Raw genomic sequence first — 16942 nt, 5'->3', positions numbered from 1 at the left:
CTCAAAACAATCTAGATTGATAAATTACTCAAAAAGTAAGAGGAAAAGTATGGATTTTTGACTTTGGGGTGAACTGTCCCTTTTGGTACAGTACAAAAGTTTGTCATTTTCTTATAGGCCACCAAGTCTGCAGTTGGTATGTCATGAATATGGGTCTTTTCTGGTGAATTTAAGAGCTACCTTAAAAGACAAAACAAGGGGAATGCTGGAGGAGGCTCAACACCAGCCACAACATTTTTATCATAACCTTGTTATTATTAATGACATGTAACTGATCTATAACACTTAAGGTAAACAATTCATCAACTTCAAATAAATAAAACGTATAAATCCAATAGTCGACGGTGTTACTGATCTAAAAAATATTAAGTTTGGATGGACATCCTCAAATGGGAATGACTGTGCATGAATGAGCAACCTGCTCACTAGTTTCCTAATGCTCTTTGCTTAGACCCCCACTTTCACTCTGGTATCCAAACACACAGACTTGATTACATGTAACCTAGTTAAGCTCAAAGTCATGTGCAGTGTCTGTTAGTGCAGTAGAGAGAAGGAGAGAGTGTCTGTACTGAAGGTGGGCCAAGTTAAGTTACTGTCAAGTTGACAAGTCCTCTGGCTCCACCCACTTAGAGTGTGACAGCCTGTAACCATGGAAACACTTGCAGGAATCCTGTTAATTGGCTGAAATGATTCTGACAGCTCACCCTACTTTGAGGAAGACCTCCTTCTATCCATCGTTGTCTCCCTATCACCCACCCTTACACACACACACACACACACACACACACACACACACACACACACACACACACCTCAACCCAATTAAGAGGCAGTTTAGAAAAAGGAACAGAGAGAGAGAGAGATAAACAGGAGGGTGAGACATTGATATTGAGTATAGAGGGATGAGTGAAAAAAGAAAGAGAGGGAGCGTAGAAGAAGAAAGGCATGCAGAGAAAGGTACTTGTATAGGAGTGACAGATACAGCTTTTCTCATCTTTAAACAAAAGGAAACGCTCTGAATGTTTCATGCTCTGCTGAATAAGTTATGTCCTGTGTGTGTGTGGGTGTGTGTGTGTGTGTGTGTGTGCGTGTGCGTGTGTGTGTGTCTGTGTGTTTGTGTGTTTGCCCATGCACCTCCCCAAAAGTGTGTATGTTTCTGTTACCCCTTTTCCACCAAATCAGCTCTGGTTTTTGAACCGGTTCCGTTCAAGAACATGGTTAAAAAATCAATAAAATTTTGCAATGAACAAATAAAAAAACAACTAATACGCTGTTGCACATTGATGTATATTAAAGCTACGTCACATCATTGGCTACAGAAAATAAATTCACTCTTATGTTACATTACATACAACCTATTTCCACGACTTTTCGAAACTTTCAATGATTTTTTTCTAGTTCCATGAGTTTTCCAGGCCTAGAAAATGTAATTATGAAATTCTATGACTTTTCCAGGTGTTTTATCACCGTGGGAACCCTAATATTTAAGGGCGGGGCCACTCGAGTGACAGGCTGTCAGCAAGTCATTAGCTGTGTCCCAATTCAGGGTCTGCATCCTTCTAAGGGCGCAGCCTTACACAGTCTACAGAGGTGACTTTTTGCGAAGGCACCTCCAAAAGCTGCATCAACCGTTGTTAAAGCCTAGCCTTCAGAGGATTTCCTGGTTGCATCACCAGATGTTCCCGCCCTTACCCATATCTCACAATTGATTTCTGCTGTCAGGTTCATGCGCGAGAGAGGAAAAATGTTTCTGAAAACTGAGCAGGGGCACGCAAAGAATCTTGGGATATGGAAGGCCCCGAAGGATAATAACGGTGTATCCTCCAAAAAGAGGGAAAAGAAGGGCGCATTTGTGGGCAGCATTTGAGGGAGCAATCAAATTGAGACAGCCTTCGTGCGGCGTTGTGACGTGATTGACCTTCAAATGCAGACCCTGAATTGGGCCACAGCTACTACTACAGGTCGCTGCAGTCTACTTACTTTTTACACAGAGATCGCACCTTAAGGTCGCGACAAAGTCCCTTTCTATGTCCCTTTTACATTTTTACACAGAATCGAACAACAGCGGAATTATGACGCTCCAGCGTGTGATTACAGACTCAATTCCAATATCCCACAATCAAAAGAGCCATGACAGGCATTACATGTTCCACAACAGCGTCAGCCTCCAGTGTGACATAAAACGTGTATCTGCAGCCCTTACCAAACAATAACAATGGCATAACATTGCAGTAACAATGATTTAAAGTCTGTGTTATATGGCGGCTGATCTAATCCAGCGGAGCTCATTGTTTTCTCTATTTGCAGACATTTACAGCCATTGTTCTTCTTCTCTGAGTTAGCTGCAAAATGCTAATCTCGTGCAGTGGGTTGCACGCATAACACATCACAAAAAATCCCACTTTCTTGCAGGCCCTCCTGTTTTTAAAGGCACCATTTCGGCACTGTTAGTATCTCCTGGAGAGGCTCAAAGGTGAGACAACTCTGCCCCCTTCCCTTCCGTGATCGTACCTTTTATACAGAACGGTGAGGGGGTATAACAACACGATATTCCCGCCCTGAACAGGCAGTGTAAAAGGGGCTTAGTTGTGAGTGTGTTTGCCCACACTCCTCCTCACACACATGTGCATGTTTCTGTGTGTGTTATATATTGTGCTTTAAAGGAGCGTGATAACGCACATGGAGAAGCTCGCTACTTCACAAAGTAAGAACCTTGTTCCACACTTACAGTCTCCTCCCAGAGAAACAGGAAATTACAGAAATCAATGTAGCTTGGAAGGAATACAACAAGAGAATGTTATATAATACCAAGAGCCAATCTTGTTTTTGCTCCAAATAAATTTGTTAGATGTGCTGTGGGGTGGAGAGATCTACAGTATGTTGTAAACATGGCACAAAGGAGGATGACTGTGTTTTTAAGAGGGAGAAGATGGAAGGACAGGAGATAGGAAATGAATTTGTAATATGTACTGAGTGCAGAAAAAGGCAGAAAGGAAGGAGGGGTCACCTCAGGAAAAAATGGGACTTGCAGCTCTTGGGGACTGCCCCCCTCCCAGCGCGCTCACATTAATGTCCCTGTCGAACAACGTCCACCCACATTACTTCCCCCGCAGATCACTCACAGTAACACACACGCACGCACGCACGCACGCACGCACACACACACATACACACACACACACACACACACACACACACACACACATACACTTTAAGTATAAAGTACAGAAACATGAATAAACATAAAATGGGACACATGCCAGTAGCAGCACTGTATGGTCATGCAAACACACAGAAACAAACAAATACTGCAATCGGAAGTAACCAGGCCGTCGGGGCAGAGCTACGCTGTTGCCAAGCAACCAGGTGATTCCTCTAAAGAGCTTCTCCATGGGAGATTCCCTCGTTTGTGTGAGGGCATTCACATGCCTGTGTGTGTGTGTGTGTGTGTGTGTGTGTGTGTGTGTGTGTTCGCATGTGTGTGTATAAGAGTTAGTGTGTGTTCAGTGAGTTAGTGCTGACACAGTGAGCGTACAGCGTTCTGGGATGCGACCATGGTAGCCGCCCAGCAGGCTACACAGGAGTTTTGTTTATGGCATTTGTAGTTTTTTTTTCCTCTTCCTCTTGGTGTACATTTTATTTATTCAGCAATTATGTATTTATATTTTATAGAGTACACAGAGTGCTGACGATGGCAAATACCCGCAGACGTGCACAGACAAGCGCACAATGACACACACGCACAAGCAGAGGGACACACACACACACACATTGGCACGCACACATAGAGTCATAAGCAGTGGAAAATATTCAATTTGGAAAGCCTTGACAAATCCCTGAGGTGTTGCTGACGTTTATGCATGCTTCGGAGTATTCATAGCTGCTCACACACACAAGACAGCGCTGATAACTGCACGCACTCACACCTTCAAGTCGACAGAAAAAGTGGATAGGGGTTGAGACAGAGAGTGAGAGACGGGGAGGGGAATGGGAGGTGAGATGATGAAGACAGAAGCAGAGCAAGGTTCGGGAGGTGACGTGAGTTCTCACTATTTGCGACTCCTTCTGCTGTATAAATGAAGGCCAGTAACAATGCTACTGACAGGCGACTGTAACCCTGGAGATTCATTAGTGCTTGTCACTATGGAAACCTCCAATCAGGGAAAAATGTTACCAATCTTTTCCTACAGCTAATGGGTCCGAGGAAATACCTGAGGTCTTCCAAAACATACATCCATAAAATATCTGAACCATATATACACACACATGAACACTGGACATGCACAATACTGACCTTCCCGCCTCGCTTGTGTTTAAACATAAAATAAACATCTCGGCGCTAGGTGCCTTTTAGGTACAACGGCTCTGAGAAAGTACAGAGCTGAAACACAAACAGACAATGGGCCTCATGCAGCAACACACTCTTAAATTTCTCTTGTATTTTCTCATAATTGTCTGTTAAGAGAGAAAATAAGAGAAGTCAGCTCCAGATGCCCCAAACGTTCTTAGTCATCCAAATCTGCTTTTCCATGTTGTGGTGAATGATGAATCCCACTTTATCATAAGTAACCTATTAGCATGGTAACGCCCCCTAAACACTGTATAAGGGCAGGTGTGGTGCTGTGTGCCAAAACTCTGACACTGCCCAAGAATTGGAGAGATGCCACCAAGAACTTCTACTGTCGTGATATTGATGCACTGTTAAAAAAAAAAAAAAGTGATAGTCTGGAGTGTCACTACTGGCTAGGGATGCACAATATTGGATTTGTTGCCGATATCTGAAATGCTGATATACAACAACTGATTTGGCTGATATCGATATATCCATTTTTTCCCAATATAATTATAGTGATCATCAAGTCTCTTCTGTAGTGGAATTAACATCATAATATGATGTTAATTATATTATGCATACTCTTATCGTGATGGCCCACCAGCAGATGGAGACATGAAACACAATGATTTTCGATGTATGTAATATTAATTCATGGTGAAAGCAAGAAAAATACCTCAATTTAGGGTTAATGTTTTGTACACAATCACTTCGCCAATATCTGCTGATGCCGATGTCGTGCCAATATCATTGTGCACCCCTTGTGCTGGTGTTAGAGGGAAATCAAAAACAAATAAGAAAAGACTTGTGAATCCAAGAAATCAATGGGTACTAACAAATTAACAATAAAATGTGGGTACAAACAAAAATAAGAGAAAATTTGTTCGTTTAGCATTTTTGCATGAGGCCCAACGTCTCTCTCACATTATAAACAGAAGCATTAGCACAGAACACACGTTTGCAGTGCTTCAGGTGCACAGTGAAGGATATGGGTGGCAGACAGCTCGAAGGCACCAGGAACGGGGTGGGCTGGTTTGGGTCAGAGCCAAAAGAACCACTGGTGCTAGAGTGGGGTACGGCAGCTCATCCTTTTCCTCCTCCTCCTCCTCCTCCTCCTCTTCTTCCCCTTCATTCTCTCTCTCCTCTCCCTCAACTGACACATGCACCTTCTCCCCCTCCTCCTCCTCATCCCCTTCCTCCTGCGTTGGTCCTCTGTGCTGCTCATGCAGGTCTGGGTCCTGGGTGCCCGTCATGGCCGTGCTGTGGACAGCCTGAACCTAAAAGAGGGTGCAGGGGCACCAGCAAACTGTTCAGGGCACCCCAACAAATGGATGTATACATGTGTGTGTGTGTTTGTATCTGTGTGTGTTTCTGCTGTGTTGCATTGTGGCTGGCACTGCAGCTCCTCCAAACAAACCAGAACTGCGCTGACTGTCAAGCCCGCCATCCTGTCCACGAGACCCTATACCCTCAAGCGAAGCAGCATAGAAAAAAAAAATCCTTTTCTGTTTTTCTCAGAAACAATAAGCGACCTTCAGGAGAAGAATCGCAGCCAGCAGGCAGTCCTGAGCAGGAAACATAAATCTACTAAAACCTAAACAGAATGAACTAATAGATGTGAGCAAAGGTGCAAACACTGAGTCAGTGCAGACAACAGGAAGCACTTAGACCCCTTCATTATAATCCTACAGCTGTACAATTCAGTGATGACAACAGGCCATTACTGCTGATGCTTTTAATCCAGACTGGCTTTAAACAATCTGGACATACAGAGAGAAAGTAGCTTAGACTGCTTTTTCATATTACTACGAAAGACTAGAGCGGGGCGTATTTTTTTCCATTTACAATCAATTTTCCACCCATGATGATTAGTCTTACTTATAGTCTTTGAGTTATAATTTTTTCCTGAGCTATAATTAACATAAAATTTCACAAAACGCAGTAACATGTTGAGCTACAGCAGCCTGTGGTTAATTCTTACAAGTTCTGACTGGAATTTCTCGGAGCACTGGAATATCATGTAGGAAATGTCAAATTGAATGATAATCTCAGTTTGAATTAAGTCACAAGAGCGGATTCATTTCTTGGCTTTTCTTTTTTTTTTTATTTCATCACATTTTCTGCTTTATTGGGCAGTGCGCAGTGGAGTTTGGCAGGAAAGGATGGGAGTTGGAGCATGTGACACAGTCCACACTGTCTCGAGTACACAGCAAACGCTCCCCACTTGTCCACCGTGTGCTCATTCCACTGCTTATTGATCCCCAGAGATTCCAGCAAATTTATTCCAAAGCTACCAATTTGTTATTAAGTTGAAGGAAGAGCTGGATTATTTGGAAAACGAACATAAAGAAAAATCAGAACAATAGATGTCTGGGCCAACCATGCAGCATATATATACTCTGCCTACAGTGTGACAGGACAAGAAGAGAGCTGGCATGCAAGCTCACAGTGTAGAGAGGAGTGTGTGTGCGTTTGATGAAAATAATGAGACTGAATCTGCCAGTATCTTTCTTTCCCGTGTATTTTCATTATGGGCACGTCGCCTAGACTGTGCGAGGAGTCCAGGGCCACACAGTTTAAGGCTTTTTGTTGTGATGCAATAGTAGGCCTTGCTGTTGGGCACACATCAATCAGCCAACAAAAAAAATAAAGCCATTCTTCTGCATAGCTAAAAACCTACTGATGAGTCCATTCAAAACACTTTAAAAACTCATTATGAACCCCCTTGCTCATAATAGCCACGCCATGTGGAAATTAAATTATCCTATTGAATCCCAACCAGTCAACAGAACAAAATAAATTCACACCTCCAAGACCTCTAAAAGCCATTAAGTTTTATACTGTAGACTCATCACAAATGCATAAATTGCCTAGAATCTTTACCAACAATTCACAGCAACATCAAGCTCAATAAAACCAGAGCAAACACCAAATATTCAGATATTCAAACATTGTCTTTGCACTCTTTGTGTTACACAGTTGCAATATATCCTCCTCAAGGCCAACCAATATCATATACCGACGACACCTATGAGGCTATAACATTTCCGAGCATTGCACTCAAAGGAAAAACAGTCTAATTAATGCTATATTATGAAACCAAACATCTCAAAATTAGTCTCTTAATTTATGTGGCATTTTGTGATATGTAAAAAATATATATGTCTGGTATAAAGTACAATAAGGTCACGAACAGTATACCACAAGCACTTTATAACTGCACATGAGAATATTATTTTAATTTCTTCCCTTTTTTTATGGAAGACACACCGCCATTGACAAAGAGCGACATCATAGGATCTGGACATTTTCTATTATGCCATGGGCATCCAGAAAACGCAGTGCCCGGGACAGGAGAGCAAAGAAAAAGTAGCCTATATTATATCACAAAAACCAAAAACTTTATCTGCAGTCCTTACCGGGGGAGCAGCGTCCATCCACCAGCGTCATTCACTCTGGGTCCGCCGTGCGCCCTGAGCTCCCGGAGCCCTGGTGCTCCATCTGAGAGCAGCCCGCTGGTCCTCTGCCTCCTCCCCCCTCCCTGCCGATATCCAAACTCAGTCCGTCAGTCGGGAGGATTAAAAAAAAGAAAAAAAAATTAGAGAGGAATGTGGCGCAGAAGTTTTAATAATCGGGAAAAGTAAAGTTAAATAGGGCCAGGCGTCTCCCCCGTGCGTCTGCGTCCCCTCTGCCGCTGGACGCGCTCTGCGGTGTCAGGTACCGGAGTTCAGGCGCACCGGGGAGAGGGAGAGCCGCGTCAAGTCACACAGACACAGGCAGACCGGGAGGACTCGGATTACCTTCAAAATAAGACAGTCTAGTCCCGGAAGCTACATTACAGTACTAAAGCGTCCATAGATTGATCAAATATCGGTTGAAATTGTCACTTGAGCTTACCTTGTGGGCGAATGGTAGAATCTGCTGAATAGCTACAAATGTGAGTTTTTAGCTAGTTTTGCATAGCTGCCATGTCTACTAGTCGACAGATTAATAGTTAAATATGGCATGAAGTTAAGTCTATTCTTTGGGCTTTCTCTCAGCACTTATTTAGTTAGTTTGAATTGGAAAAAAGAGTTACTTAGCAAGTGTTTCGTGAGAAAATAAAATAGAAATCACCGCCTCCAATAAAATGGTTAGGAGGACCTGGTTTCCTTGGGAACAAGTTATCCAAATTTAATGTTTACCGTAGAGAAAAAGAAACACAATGTTTACCGTCAATAACTATATGTCCGGTGATTTTTCTTCTCATTTCATTCTGGCTTTTAATTTATTTTTTTTAATTGGTATTTTTGAGATCAATTTTTTTTTGCATTTTATTGTCCTCGTAGCTTCCATGCAGTTTGGAGCTGTCCCATCATACAGTTAAGTGAATTTAAAAAATCAAAAATAATAATATCAATCATATGCACTATATCTGCGCCTATGGTTGTTTTATTTTGAAGGTTTTGGCGTGAGAGCTTTATTCTTAATACTGGCTAACTTGACACTGACGGAGCAAGTCAGAGCATGTGACTGATCCCCTCTCCTCCGCCTCACAGTGCACCCCTTCCCAATATCCCTCTTTCTGTTTCTGCCTGGCGGTTATCTCACCAGCCAGCGACCCCGGACAGTGTGTGTGTGTGTGTGTGTGTGTGTGTGTGGGCGGGGGGGTGCTCCTGTCACATAAGAAATGATGCTTCACAGTCAGGCTCAGCAAGGATGTCGATTGACTAAACCCAGAGGTGTGGCAGAGCTTCAACAAAATACCTTGAAATCAGCTTATGCCACATCAGGTTTTAGAGAACAAGGAATTACTCGTCCTACTGACCAAAACTGCATCTATCACAGTGGTGGAAGAAGTATCTAGATCCTTTACTTAAGTGAAAGTAGCCAGTGGTGGAATATAAGTAAGTGGCCTACTCAAGTATCCTACATAAGTACAAATGTCAGGTTCTTGTACTTAACTTGAGTCTTTTCTTTTCATCCCACTTTATACTTTTACTCCCCTACATAAGATTTTTGCATAAAACCATGAGAAAAGTGTATACAATATTATGTTTTGTTAGAAATTAAATTAACCAATCATTTATACAAGGACAGCTGAAATGATTAGTCAATTAATCAATTGGCTGACTGACAAAAAAAAATGATTGGCAACTATTCTGATAAACAATGAAGTAATTTTCTTGTTTTTTAAATATTTTTTTTTAGTTTTGGGGGAGTTTTTGTATTTTCTGAATTGGGTACATTGGCAGGTATTTTAACAAATTTTTAAATCATTTGCTAGTTTTTCCTTTTTAAACAGTTTGTCATTTTGGGGTGTGTGTGGATAAATTTTTTTTATTTTTCATTTCCTTAATTGGGTACTTTTGTTTTTCCATACTTTGAGAACATTTTCCTGATGATACTTACTTACGTTTATTTAAGTAACATTTTCAATGCACGACTTTTACTTTTGTTTGTTTCACAGTGGTATTAGTACATTTACTTAAGTAAACTAACTAAATACTTACCCACCACTGAAAGTAGCATTAGCATAATGTAAAATATACTCCATTACAAAGTTGAAGTACTGCATTCAAATTTTTACTTAGTGCAGTAAAATGCAATGGGTTTTTTTTTAGTAAAATGTTCTCAAGCATCAAAAGTAAAAACACTAATATAATATTCTAATATAAATATAAACATATAATATTTTAGAAGATGATTATCTGGTTCAAAATTATAATCAGAAAAAGCAGCTAGCAGGGACCTAGTTAATGTTTGCAAGTACAAATTAGTCTCAAGTCTTTGCATTCAAGTCCCAAGTCAAGACAGGCAAGTCTCGAGTCAACTCCAAAGGCTGACAAGTCCCAAATCCTAAACTTTGAGTCTCCAGTCCCAAACCAGTCATAATTTGCTTTTCACAAAATGCCATTTTAACATTAGATTAATAACATTTGAGATTAGTAAAGCATTAGCCTGCAATGTTAAAATTAGCCTCTACTCACTGTTTATTTGCAGCTTCAAATGTTGCATGGAAGTTGTGTCTCTGTATGTAATTTTCGATCCACACTTTTTGCATACTGCAATTTGTTTTCTGTTGACCACTCTGTTGGATGCTGTCAGATTGATTCAAACAATGTGGATCATCTGGAGAATTAAGTGTTGACTTGCTGTAAATGAATAGCATTAATGTTGGTTGAACCACGCAATGAATGAAAATTAATTGAATTGTTTTTAAATAACACAATCTTTGGGCATGGGGGGAAGGTCACTGATGTAAAAAGCCAAGTTGATATGCAAGTCTTTTTTGATTTTGTCGAGTCTGAAGTCATCAAATTTGTGACTAGAATCCAAGTCATGTGATTCAAGTCCACACCACTGCTTGTAAATATTTGCATCAACTAGGCGTAAATTGAAGTTGAGATATTTCGTGGCATAAAATGGAAAGACTCAAGTATATTGCAAGTACCTCAAAACTGTAGTAAATGTCCTTTGTTACTTACCACCATGGTTTAATTTAGCCCTTGATTAATTTGCATATCATAAATAACATGTTTTTTTAATGAACCCTCATCAATTAGAAGTGTATTTTTCACAGTGAGACTGAGATGGTAACAACAAGGCACAGAGTGAAAAAGGCAGAATAGGCATCTTTAACGTCTTAAAATAGAGCTGAAACTCAACTTCTGCTCATTTTTCCGGGGGCTCCATCCAATTCCCTGAAGGCCCCCGGGCAGTCCCAGGATCCCACTTTGGGAACTAATATTAGAACTACAGTTTACAGTAGGTCTAAGCAAACAGCTTACAGGGAGCACTAGTCTTAAATGCTCTCCTGCTAATTTTTTAATATCTACATATTGCCTCCAAATAATTTTCTGGGGATGTTTTGTTTAATGTTTGCACTCCATTAGTCAGAAAACAAGAGTCCCACGGTAGCAGCTCTGAGAGGCTATAATGCTCATTACATGCTAGAAAACAAATTTAGAGACATCAAAAATAGACAGACAACTTAGCTATTTTTAGATCCTACTAGCAGGGCAAAATAAATCAAATTTGCTGTACTAAAGGAAAAGCCTTGTTGTTACTTAGCTCAAAAGGGTTTATCCGCCATACTGTGGCCATTTCCGACTCTGCTTGTTAGGCTCAGCACGACATTGTCAAGGTGTGTTCAGACTGAAAGCGATGCAGATTTTAGTGGAGGTCCGACTGCATATGAAGTCAGGTTAGGTGAAAAACTAACACTTATCCCAATAAATGCATAGATAGGCCTACAAGAGGTCAGAAAAAGGGAGAGACCAAAATAAGCACTTAAAGCACATACATTTGTGCAAATAATGCAAGCTAAAAATTGGCTTCATATTGCCTCAAGATAAATCACTTTTTCAGCCTCTGCTGTACCACTTGCATAATTTGAGTTGACATGTCATATGTGTTATTTAACATGTTAATATGCCCACAGTTAGCTTGTATAGAAAATAAGGAGTCTTATATGTAAAATGGTAGCTTATTAGCCTGCTAAAATGATCCTCGCTTATAAGTTGGGGCTTGTAAGCCTGTTAACTTGTTAATATTTAGCATTTAAGTGTAACATGCTAAGTTTTAGCTTGATAGAGTGCTAACGGTAACATGTTAGCGTGCTATGTAAACATTATCTCAATATAAAACTAAGGCTGATGGGCCTGTGGTCATAAGTTTGCAGACAGGAGAATCATAAGACATGCAGATGTTTCCTTACAGGGCACAAGGGGTCATAAAATGGTTTAAAGCTGCAGTGTGTAGGCTTAAGGAGCATCAGTAGGCAGCAATGTTATATAATATTCATAACTATGTTTTCATTAGTTCATCACCGTTTGTATCTACATAATGAGCGGTCCTCCCCCACAGAGTCCTTCTAAATGTTGCTCTACAGTTAGAACTGACAAATGGAGCACTGGCTCTGGATAAGGACATGCACGTTTTCGTGTTGGCCACTGTAGTCATCCTACACACAATCTGTAGCCTGATGCCACTGAATCCTAAACTGGACCTTTGATGAGTATGAGAGGGACTTTGCGCTCTACTACCATCATTAAAACACAAAATGAGGGAACAACTTTTGGAAGAATGCGATTCATTTCAGTGATAGCATTGCAGAGACTTGTGGATTGTGATGGCTTAACACTTTGCATTGTCACTTTATGTTTTTATTTGTCTTCATTTGTAAGTTATTTCTATCTTGTCATAACTTTCTAAACGAGGTATCAAATGCAATATCAGGGAAGTAATCATCAAACATTTTGAATTAACCCCGTACACGTACCTGCACTTCAAGTTTGATATTGAAGATACATGGCATTCTCATACACATGGGCTACTATAGGCAATTTTGGATTTTGTGGATTTGGGAACTCTGTTTATTGATGCTTTAAGCTTGCACCATTATTGACAAGTTATACTTGCATTTTTTCCTGCTTTCTATAGAAACTGTTGCAAAAAAAGAAAAAAAAAAGAACACAGTTCCATCTTATCTTAGGTGTATTACTGTTATCTGTGGGAGGCGTTGATATGAAGTCAGAGGATCATCTGAGTCAATCCGAGTGCCGAAATGTCTGTACCAAACTGTGGGGATATTTTCCTCTGGTTCAAAGAGTTGGATTTTCAAACTGACCATCATATTCACCACTAGTGAGGCTAGAAACTGAGATGAGATTTTTACTCAGAGTAGGGAAACACCGTGCAATACCCAATCAACGCCCACACCAGACAAGACTCCTCGCAGCTATCATAACTGTTACAGCAGCGGCAGAATACATCAAACATTTAGTATATCTCAACAACACAGTTAAAGATATCTAGGACAACACACGCAGACCTCCACGGCTAACATCTCACTCTCCCCGAGAAGAAAACTGATGAGCAGTGTTGGAAGCCTCAGTGTTTCTGTGTGTTTTTGTGTGTGTGTGTGTGTGTGTGTGTGTGTGCGTGCGTTTGGTAGTAATCGGTTGTTATTGGGTCTCCCTAGCTGTGTGATTCCACTCCCACTGCCATTCGTTTTCCCTCTCCTTCCAGCTCGTCTCATCCTTCTCACACTTGCTGTCTCGTGTAACTCATGCAAGACTCTTTCTGCTCCACAGAATCATTTCATGCATTTTTTACTCCAGCTCCGTCACTGTGGTGTGTTCAAATGATGGTTTACATTAGTCACTGAAATATACACACACACACACACACACACACACACACACAGAGATACATTCCCTCTGTTATCGGTTGAGGATGGGTATCTAGGCCAAACATTATTATCAGTGTGTGGTAGGCGCCCCTTGGGTGTGTTTCCATGGTGACCATCACATAACATTATATACAGGGAAGTGTTTTATTCCATGCCATTGTCACAAATACACACACACAGTTGGAATTCGATTACAGATCAATAATTTTGATCAATCATTGAAATTGCCATGACAACCACCTTAGGGCACATCCTGATACATGGCGCGAATGCACACATACTGTACATGCACACGTGTGCCAGAACACATGAGCAGTGTGACACTGAGCCCGCCTGCTGCTTTACTTGACCTGGTTACAGTAGTAGCACATGAAGAGGTTATCAGTGCGCACACACACACGGCATGGTCAGCGGTGTCGATGTCAGCTTCTTAAAGTTTCCGTTTTCAGAGCAGGGGGACAGAGGACACAACAGTAATTATCTGTCTCTGTTAATCACTTTTTCCTGCCCCTGAGTCTTTACCTTAATGCTTATTTATATACACAGTGGTAAGTATTTGTGGTAAAACGCTGCAGCCTGCAAATTACAGCATAAATGTTGTTTATACAGGTTATCAATAAAATACTTATAGGTATGGGTGAAGCACAGAAAATAGGGAGTAACAAATTTGCATTTAGATGGGGTCTAAAAAGAAATTACACTGCAAGTATTTTTTAAATTACCTGGCACATATTACATAATTACAGGGTATACCAGGAATCCACAGGAAGTGTAGGAGAAACAGGGTGATAATACTCATATTCTGAGGTATCTTTGGAAAATTTAATTTAAAATTACTTGTAAAAGCACGTAAGCACATAATTCTTGGTCTGTTGGTCCACCATCTTTTGTCCAAACTGAAATTTCTTCTACTTGGTCGATTGCCATTAAATTTTGTAGAGACATTTGTTGTTCCCAGACAAAATGACACTGTCTTTGGTGATCCCCTGACGTTTCCTCTAGCGCCACCATAAGGTTCAATTTTGTGGTTTCAGGTGAAATGTCTCAACAACTGTTGGATGGATTAACTTGAAAATTTGGTCCAAACGTTCATGTCCGCCCTCAGGATTAAGTGTAACTTTGGAAATGCCAGAACTTTTCATCTAGTGCCATAATCGTGTCTAAATTTTAATTTGAAGTTTAGTTTTTGTTAAAATACCTGCAAAGCTAATGTCATTCCAATCAGCCTCAAGTGTACTTTGTGCTCAGTGCTAATTAAAAAATGTTATCATGCTAATGCACTAAACTAGAATACTGATGTGTTAACTTCACACCTGCTAAACATTAGCATGTAAGCACTGTCATTGTGAGCACATTTACATGTTGATGTTAGCATTTAGCTCAAAGCAGGCCTGTCCAAAGTCTGGCCCAGGGGCCAATTGTGGCCTTTGGACCAGATTTAAACGGCCCTCGGCTTGACTTTAAAAATAAACTATATGTGGCCCGCCACACAATATTGGCTAATCAAGCATGATCACTTTGCATTTTTTCCCTTCAACTAAAAATGGCAAGACTATAATACAGCTTGAAGGCATGCATCAATAGGAACTAATGTGTTTACATCAACAAACAGTAAACAAGCAAACTGAATCGCTCCCTAACAGCCGACATTTCCAACTAACTGCCAACATGATCACAGCAAAGACATGTGAAGTGAACAGAGAACAATACATTTTCACTAAAAGATGAAAAAGTGTCGGTTGTCTTATTTGTTTATGGGTTTTTTAAAATGACCTATTTTATGCAAGAAGCAGTTGGCCCACATGTATTTTTACACTATATAATCTTGCCCCCATTCAAAAAGGTCCAGGCACCCCTGGCTCAAAGCATTGCTCCGTCTAAGTCCAGAATAACAGAGCTGAAACCACGGCTGTAGAGTCTCACTCGTTTCACACATTCAGTTGCCAGTTCATTGGGTCCAGCTAGCTAAAACCAATGCAGTCTAATTCAGCGGTCCTGCAATAAATCCTACATGAAGGCAATGGTGCCTCCAGACATTTTTCATAGGGGTGGCCAGATGGGTCCACTGAAAGTCTTTGGGGTGACACACCAAAACTAAAAGCCATAGCTGTATTTCAGGAATTTGCTGATGTTGTTGTAGTATATAGACTATCTGAAATCCACGTCAATATGGAGAGTTAAGAGAGTTTTTTACATTCACAGTTAATGTAAGTAATTATATGATGTGCAAAGACGTGTACCAGCACAGTTAATATTTTAGTTCATGTGTCAGTCAGTGTTTTTCAAATAGGCTGTTTTTTTCCTTTAAGAGACAACATACCGCTTTAATTTGAAGGAGTAAATTGATTGTAAGGAACAAAAATGAATGAAAACAAGCGATTACGTAATGTTCAGTTTTTGTGGAAAGTGTTTGAAGGAGGAACTGATTTAACTTTATAATCACTTAGGGAGGCTGACGTTTGTGGTGAACTTGAGTTGTTCTCCATCACACTGAGAGCTGTCTGTAATACTTAGTCTTATCTACCTTAATTGATATAAATGACGAGTCTGCCATGTTACTCACCAATATTACCATACCCTTTAAATACTTGATTTGTACTGTTTAAAATACAGTTCCCCTTATTTCCCCACTGTGTCTTGTGTCTTATCTGTTTTATTTGTACCTAAATGTGTCTCTGTATGGGTAACCAGTATTTTTTTGATAAGTACAAAATATTTACACTGTAATCTGCAGTGTGTAATCTACTACCTTACTAAACTGTAATCACAGTAAGACTTTAACGTACAAAGAAAAGTTACTGTAACAAATCGAAGTCGTAAATATCTTTTTCACCAGCACAATAAGCTACTCAGATTGTTGCTGTATTTTAGATAAACAACTGGAGAGATCCTGCCATGCATTAACATCACTGACTCATCCCTTTTATCAGTTCGAGCAATCACAGAAATCTATCAGACAATACATTTACACATCCCTCTCTCCTCTCTCTCTGTCTGTCTGTCGGCTTTTCCTGTACCGTGTCTGCAAAGCATAAATGCACAGTGGTCCGTACAAATGCATGAGCAATCATGCACACACAGCCAGCATCTTCCTCAGACATTACATTTATGACAGGATAAGAAAGAGTTAGCTTGTGAGTGAGTCAGTGGAGACGCATCTTTTCTGACAATCGGCAGAAGTGAAGTTGCTAAGCAACCTTTGGCCTTGATGACAGGAAATGATGCCACGCTTGTAAGGCAAAACACAAGCAGACACACGAATACACACGGGCAGATAACAGGTGCACACATGCGCACACACGTGTGGGCACGCGGACACATGCATGCAGAGTTAACCTTGTGGGACGGTAGACGAGAGGGACAACGTGGTGTGATGATAATCTGAGCAGGGGGTTAAAACAAACAATATCTTAATCTTCTCTAATGGTCTCACT

General features: G+C 40.6%; 1 protein-coding gene across 2 annotated transcripts in view; it reads right to left on the bottom strand.

Annotated features, from left to right (window-relative positions):
• Positions 1-8060, bottom strand: part of LOC121941811 (voltage-dependent T-type calcium channel subunit alpha-1H-like) — a 64474-nt gene extending 56414 nt beyond the window's left edge. For both annotated transcript variants that reach the window (XM_088075848.1, XM_088075847.1), the window contains exons 1-2: positions 7753-8060; positions 5325-5610 (exon numbers count right to left, since the gene is read on the bottom strand). In XM_088075848.1, the coding sequence (XP_087931974.1) occupies positions 5325-5610; positions 7753-7770 (304 nt within the window). In that variant the 5' untranslated portion in view covers positions 7771-8060. The remainder of the gene's footprint in view (positions 1-5324; positions 5611-7752) is intronic.
• Between the last annotated feature and the right edge of the window lie 8882 nt (positions 8061-16942).

The sequence above is a fragment of the Plectropomus leopardus genome, chromosome 3 (genome assembly GCF_026936395.1).
Source record: "Plectropomus leopardus strain MGB_pleo_1.0 chromosome 3, ASM2693639v1, whole genome shotgun sequence".
Classification (NCBI taxonomy): domain Eukaryota; kingdom Metazoa; phylum Chordata; class Actinopteri; order Perciformes; family Serranidae; genus Plectropomus; species Plectropomus leopardus.
The sequence above is the reverse complement of the archived record's forward strand: the minus strand, read 5'-3'. Positions and strand labels throughout refer to the sequence as shown.